Source organism: Lactuca virosa, chromosome 4 (genome assembly GCF_052849685.1).
Source record: "Lactuca virosa cultivar CGN04683 chromosome 4, Lactuca_virosa_CGN04683_v6, whole genome shotgun sequence".
In the NCBI taxonomy this organism is placed as follows: domain Eukaryota; kingdom Viridiplantae; phylum Streptophyta; class Magnoliopsida; order Asterales; family Asteraceae; genus Lactuca; species Lactuca virosa.
The window spans coordinates 437,986,450-437,993,736 of NC_136429.1; the positions used below are offsets into that span (position 1 = coordinate 437,986,450).

Here is a 7,287-nt window from a genome sequence, read left to right on the forward strand (position 1 = left end):
TCCGCCTTCAATTTTTATTTATTACCGCTTCAATGTCCATCACATCTCCGTACTCCTCCTCTTCAATGGAGTCACAGCCTTCATTGCCGTATTTCCCTTATCATCGTTTCCGTTACTCCACTTTCTCGCGCACACATACACGCACTTGAGCTGAAACGAAACGCATTTTCTGCTTCCAAAGCTCACAATAATGTGAATTCGGTCCAAACTTATACCATTTTTAGGGTTTAGGTTTCCAGTCGTTAAATTCGAGTTTAAAAACGGAATATTTGGTTAGGATTTAGTCGAGTTTGAAATTTGAATACTTCAGCGTGCAGTTCCTATTTGCTAGGGTTTTTTCGGAGGTTTATTGGTGTGAATTATTGAAAAATTTGGGGTTTTGTGTTTGTTGAACAAATGTTTTGATTAAATATGCCAAGTATCAGAGCTCCAGCGACTAAGAAAGCTACAACTCTCACTGTAAGTATATTTGATCATTGAAATTGGAGTTTCTGATTCTATGTAATTGTAGCTTATACAGAGCTGTTGTTTATAGGTTGCTGTAAAGTGTAGGCCATTAACGGAGAAAGAGCGAGGTCGTGATATAGTGCGAGTGAACAACAATAAGGTGTCTCTTTACTCTTCTCTTAGAGAATATTCTTCAGTAGAAGCTTTACATTTTGGTGATCGTGTTTTTTGAATTATGTTGTAATGGTTTCCTCAGGAGGTGGTTATTTTGGATCCTGATTTGTCAAAGGACTACCTAGATAGGATTCAGAATCGAACAAAAGAGAGAAGATATGCTTTTGATCATGCATTTCCCCCAGACTCTACAAATTCGGTATGTGGTGGATAGTTTATAGGTTACTTGTTCATATGCTTTTATTGCTAATTTGCTATGTTAACAAGTGGTGAATAAAATGTGTAGTTGAAGCAAGTCATTTTGGATCTTTCCTATTATTTTACACATTCATCATCTTGATGGAAATACAAATACCTACTTTTATAAGCATCAGAAGTGGTTTGGAGATTTTGAGTTTTACTATTTCTGATCTCTTGATAAACTTGTAACAGTATAAACTTGAAAAATACCATATTCTCAAGTTTCTATCACCTTGTCAATAGTGTAAACTGTAAAGGACATGTTCTAATTGGCTTCAAGATATTTTATTCAATATATGTGTCTTCAATTTGTTATGAAAATGGGTATAATTTAAAAGTTGTGATATATGCAGGATGTGTATGAGAGAAGTATATCTTCCACAATCTCTGGAGTAGTTCATGGCCTAAATGCCACTGTGTTTGCATATGGTTCAACTGGAAGGTAAAATAAATAAATTTGAGTATTATCTTATGTGAAATTGTGTGAATAAGTTAATGAAATGAAAAAAAAAATCATACTCTAAACAATGTGTAACATTTTTTTTTATATATTCTCTTATAATTCCAGTGGAAAAACATATACAATGGTAGGAACTGAAGGTGATCCAGGCCTAATGGTTCTCAGTCTACATACAATATTCAATTTTATAAAAAATGATAAGAGCTCTGATGAATTTGAAGTTACTTGTTCCTACCTTGAAGTCTACAATGAGGTAATATTAATTATTAAATTATTAATAACATGTTATTATGTTAATTTCTTTCCAAAACTATATTCTAATTTTATTTTTTTAAATAAAAATAAAAAACAGGTAATCTATGATCTTCTTGAAAAATCATCTGGTCATTTGGAACTCAGAGAGGATCCAGAACAAGGGATAATTGTAGCTGGCCTTAGATGCATCAAGGTTAAATATCTTTTTCTTGGCTTTACTTCATTTTCCCAATTTAAAAAAATTAAAATATATTAATTAAAAGGGTTAATCTCATAAAAGATCTTATATTTTGTGTTCTTTTTCGGATTAAAGCTCAGCTTCATTTTTTGCCTGAAAAAGACCTTGTATTTTTTCATTTTTTCCGAAACAACCCCTCTAACCTTCTATCTGCTTCCAAACAAACCCTCAACTTTTTAGTTTTTCTCGAAAAAACCCTCACATTTTACAATTTTATTGGAAAAAAAAACCGACTAAAAGGGCCAGATTGGAAAAAATGAAAAAAATACAAGTTAGGCAAAAAAAAATATTTGAGGTTTAATCTGGAAAAAACACAAAATATAAGGTCTTTTTATGAGATTAACCCTAATTAATATTAATATTAATAAATATAAATAGAGTAAATTACACGAATGGTCCCTATGGTTTGGGGTAATTTGCACGTTTGGTCCCTAACTTATTTTTTTAACTCGGAAGGTCCCTACTGTTAGTTTTTGTTGCACGCTTGGTCCCTATCGTACCTAAAAATACTATTTTGCCCTTGATTTTTTAATTTATTTAAATAAACACACCCCAACCCCACTTCCACTTCACCTTACCTACCCCACCTTATTTAAATATATTAAAAAAATCAAGGGCAAAATAGTCTTTTTAGGTAAGACAGAGACCAATCGCGCAACAAAAACAAATTGTAAAGACCTTCCGAGTTAAAAAATAAGTTAGGGACCAAACATGTAAATTACCCCAAACCATAGGGACCATTCGTGTAATTTACTCTAAATATAAATATTTTCTTTGTTTTAGGTCAACTCAGCTGACAGGATTCTTGAGCTTTTAAATATGGGAAACAGTAGGCGCAAAACAGACAACACAGATGCTAATGAAACATCATCACGGTGAGTTATTTATACAAAATTATTCATAATGTATTTTCATGTTTTTATTTGTAATTACTAATTACTAAAATACCCTTTTTGTTATCTAAAATAGGTCACATGCAGTTTTGGAAATAACTGTGCTTAGAAAGCAGAAAAAGAAATATCGTAGTCAAGTCATACGTGGTAAACTTGCACTTGTAGATCTTGCTGGAAGGTATAATAAAATAAATATGATTCTATTTCTTCCGAAAATTTTATAAAAAAAAATTAAAATGTTTTTACTCTTAAAAATATATAATTTTTTTTTTCAGTGAGCGAGCTTCTGAAACAAACAGTGGTGGACAAAAACTAAGAGATGGAGCGAATATAAACCGATCACTTCTTGCTTTAGCAAATTGTATAAATGCTTTGGGAAAACAACAGAAAAAAGGTCTTGCATATGTCCCTTATCGCAATAGGTATGAATTTTCAAAATTTCAAATTTATTATGGTTAATCTCATAAAAGACCTTATATTTTGTGTTTTTTTTCTGGATTAAGCCTCGATTTTATTTACTTTTCATGAAAAAGATCTTGCATTTTTTCATTTTTGTTGGATCTGGCCCTTTGTCATTTCTTTTTTTTTCCGAAAAAACTTGTAAAATGTGAGGGTTTTTTCGGAAACAACTAAAAAAGTTGAGGTTTTTTGGAAACAACTAAAAAAGTTGAGGGTTTTTTCGGAAGCACCTAAAAAAGTTGAGGTTTTTTGGAAGCAACTAAAAAAGTTGAGGGTTTTTTCGGAAGCACCTAAAAAAGTTGAGGGTTTTTTCGGAAACATCTAAAAAGTTGAGGGATTTTTCTGAAACAACTAAAAAAGTTGATGGTTTTTTTGGAAACAACTAAAAAAGTTGAGGGTTTTTTTGGAAACAACCAAAAAGTTGAGGGTTTTTTCGGAAGCACCTAAAAAAGTTGAGGTTTTTTTGGAAACAACTAAAAAAGTTGAGGGTTTTTTTGGAAACAACCAAAAAGTTGAGGGTTTTTTTGGAAACAACCAAAAAGTTGAGGGTTTTTTCGGAAGCACCTAAAAAAGTTGAGGGTTTTTTCTGAAACAACTAAAAAAGTTGAGGGTTTTCGGAGGTTAATTTAATAAAAGACCTTATATTTTGTGTTTTTTTGGATTAAGCCTCAATTTTTTTTTTAAAGACTTTGCATTTTTTAATTTTTTCCGATATGCCCCTTTTAGTCATTTTTCTCAAAAAAAAGTTGTAAAATGTGAGGGTTTTTTTCAGGGAAAACTAAAAAAGTTGAGGATTTATTTGGAAACATTTAGAAGTTTGAGCGTTTTTTTCTGAAAAAAGAGAAAGTCAAGGGTTTTTTCGGAAAAAATTAAAATATAAGGTCTTTTTCATGAAAAAAAATAAAGATGAGGTTTAATCCGGAAAATACACAAAATATAAGGTCTTTTATGAGACTAACCCAATTTATGGTAACTCTGTTAAAGTATTAATTCATTTGTGTTTATTGACATTTTTTTTTAATAGCAAATTGACACGGATTCTTAAAGTTGGATTAAGTGGAAATTCACAAACAGTCATGATTGCAACTATATCACCTGCAGATAATCAATATCATCACACTATTAATACTCTAAAATATGCTGATCGAGCTAAAGAAATTAAAACCCATATTCAGGTAAAAAAAAATATATACGTTTGATTAAATATAAATATGATACAAAAATAAATGATTTTATTAATTGTAATATTTTCTCTTCAGAAAAACATAGGCACTGTTGATACACATGTATCAGATTATCAGCGTATGATTGACAGTCTTCAGGTAAGCTTTTTTATAAATTTTAAAGTAAGTTACAGAAATGGTCCCTGTGGTTCAGTTTGTTGCAGAAATGGTCCCTATCACTAACACTGTTAAAAAATGGCTGTTAATTCATTGTAAATGACAAGTTTTACCCCATTTTGTTAAAAATGGCTGTTAATTCACTGTAATAGATAATAAAAACAATAAAAAGGGCAAAATGGTCATTAAATTTAATGCCTGATTTTAACAAACTTGCAACAAATTGAAAACCACAAGGATTGGCCATGACGCCATGTAATGAAATGCAAAGTTGGACTAAAGTTGTAATTTCCACTATACCACAGGGACCATTTCTGTAATATATTATAAGTTTTGTATTTATTTTTTTCACAGACGGAGGTTAGTCAGTTGAAGACACAATTAGCTGAAAAGGAATCACAATTAAGCACAAAACCTACTGAAAGACACGTGGATGATGAATTATCATGGCTGAATATATTAAGCCAAGAAACAAGTGAAAATGTCCAAGAACGAATAAATTTACAAAAAGCTTTATTTGAATTAGAAGAAACCAATCTCAGAAATAGAACTGAATTACAGCATCTTGATGATGGAATCGCAAAACAACAGGTATTATTATTATTAGTTATTATCATTAAAATATATAAAAAATAATTAAATTGGAATTATTTTTTGTTTTATAGGCGATTGAAAATGATGGAACGGTTGTGCGGGCGTTAATGTTAAGGCGACAACTTGTTCTTGATAATATTCGTGACAATGATGAGACTGGTGTTATTTACCAAAAGGTTGACTTTGACTTTTGACTTTTGAGTTTTGAATTTTGAATTTTGAATTTTGAGTAACGAGTTTGAAATGTTGTGTAGGAAATTGAAGCGAATGAGAAAAGGCGATGTGAATTACAGGAGATGATTGATGAAGCGATTAGTAACAATGCGAATAAAACCTACTTGCGTATTCTCAGCCAATATCGACTTTTGGTAATAAATTTTAGTGAAAGTTACATTTTTGGTCCTTGTTTGAGGTTTTTGTAACGTTTTTGGTCCCTTTTCCAAGTAAAATCACTATATATTTAGGACCAAAATTGCAAGAGACAACCTTTTGGGACCAAATTTGCAAAAAATGACTATACTTAGGGACCAAAAATGTAATTTACTCTAAAGTTTACAATAAAATATAAATGTAATATATAATTTACATTTTTGGTCCCTATTTGAGGTTTTTTGAACGTTTTTGGTCCTTGTTTCAAGTAAAATCAATATACATTTGGGACCAAATTTGCATGAGAAAACCTTTTGGGACCAAATTTGCATAAAACAGCTATTCTCAGGGACCAAAAATGTAATTTACTCTAAAATTTAAAATAAAATATAAATGTAATATATACTTTAGTGAAATTTACATTTTTGGTTCTTATGTGAGGTTTTGTACCCTTTTTTGTCCTCATTCCAAGTAAAATCACAATATATTTTACCAAAATTGCATGAGAACCTTTTGGGACCAAATTTGAAAAAAACAGCTATATTGAGGGACCAAAAATGTAATTTACTCTAAAAAATTTAAAATAAGAATATAAGAGTCTTTGTTAGCTAAATTGTGCCATGTCATTGTAGGGGATGACTAATACGGAGCTTCAATACGAAATGGCAATGAGGGATCAAGTGATTCACAATCAAAGGGAAACACAAAGAAACCTCTGGAATCTAGTGATGGGATTAGGGTTAGACGAAAAGCAAATGCTTAGGCTGGCTGCAAAGCAAGGGATAACCATTGAAGACTGGACCACTGTCCCATCTTCATCACAACAGAAGATGGGACAGGAAAGATCCACTGGGCCCAGGCCTGGGCCCAGTGGATACAGAGATATGCCTCATACGTATTGCAGAGAGGAGTACCATTCGTCGTATTACTTTACGTCGAATGGGTCTCCTTCTGCATATATGAGGCTAAGTAGTAGGAGTAGTGAGAATTGGGTTGGTCATAGACGGTCCTCGTTTGGTGAAGATGGGGACCACGGTTCGAACCGTGGTCCGTGTGGGTGCAACCGGTTGACCAACTGTAAGCATATGGTTTTGCAACCGAATGTCTTGAATGTATCCGAGATTGGCCCTTCGTAGTTGATGTGTATAAATAGGACACATTCGATTATTTTTTTGTAACTAACTTCAATTCAATGTGCTTCATAGATAGTATGGAATATGTGTTTGAAATTTGGAAATATGGATATAAAAGCACCATTTTGGAAAACCAACATCTAAAATCAGATTTATTCAATCCAACTACAATCAATTTTCTTCTCAAGTCGTCCCCGTGAAGAAAAGACAAGCACCTGATTAGTTGTGAAACTAATTACAAAGCAACTTTTGGTTTTCAAAGATAGATATGAGGTCTCGCTACCATCAAAGAATGTTTCCATATGATATTCCAAGACTGCATTTAGAACTTATAGGGAAACATATACAGATAGGGTAATGCCTTCGGCCTAAAGGATGCTCTAGCTACTTTCCAAAGTCTTATGAATCACGTTTTCAGACATGCTAACTTACATAAGTCATCAACTGACTATGTGAAGCAACTAGAGTTGAAAATAGGAGTTGCTACCGAATAATTTGTTAGACTATGTGTTTGTATATTAACCCATTTAGGCGCGTTCAACACGAAGTTTTTAGGAGGTTTTAGCCTTTTGATGGGTAATCCTTGAAGATCTTGTTATAATGATGATTATGAAGTTGTTGGATTGCTGAAATACGATGTGTTTGAACCGGGTGACAAATAGATGAGCTAGAAATCCGAGCTCTA

At 32.1% G+C, this 7,287-nt stretch overlaps 1 protein-coding gene across 1 annotated transcript; it reads left to right on the forward strand.

Annotated features, from left to right (window-relative positions):
- On the forward strand, positions 1-6,706 carry LOC145109064 (P-loop containing nucleoside triphosphate hydrolases superfamily protein). Its single transcript, XM_079046176.1, has 15 exons — positions 1-459; positions 536-607; positions 704-820; positions 1,215-1,303; positions 1,430-1,574; positions 1,674-1,769; positions 2,598-2,689; positions 2,784-2,885; positions 2,983-3,129; positions 4,191-4,341; positions 4,426-4,488; positions 4,861-5,097; positions 5,172-5,276; positions 5,355-5,468; positions 6,102-6,706. The coding sequence occupies exons 1-15, from the start codon at positions 412-414 to the stop codon at positions 6,603-6,605; spliced, it is 2,082 nt and encodes a 693-aa protein (XP_078902302.1). The 5' UTR covers positions 1-411; the 3' UTR covers positions 6,606-6,706.
- The last annotated feature ends 581 nt before the right edge of the window (positions 6,707-7,287 follow it).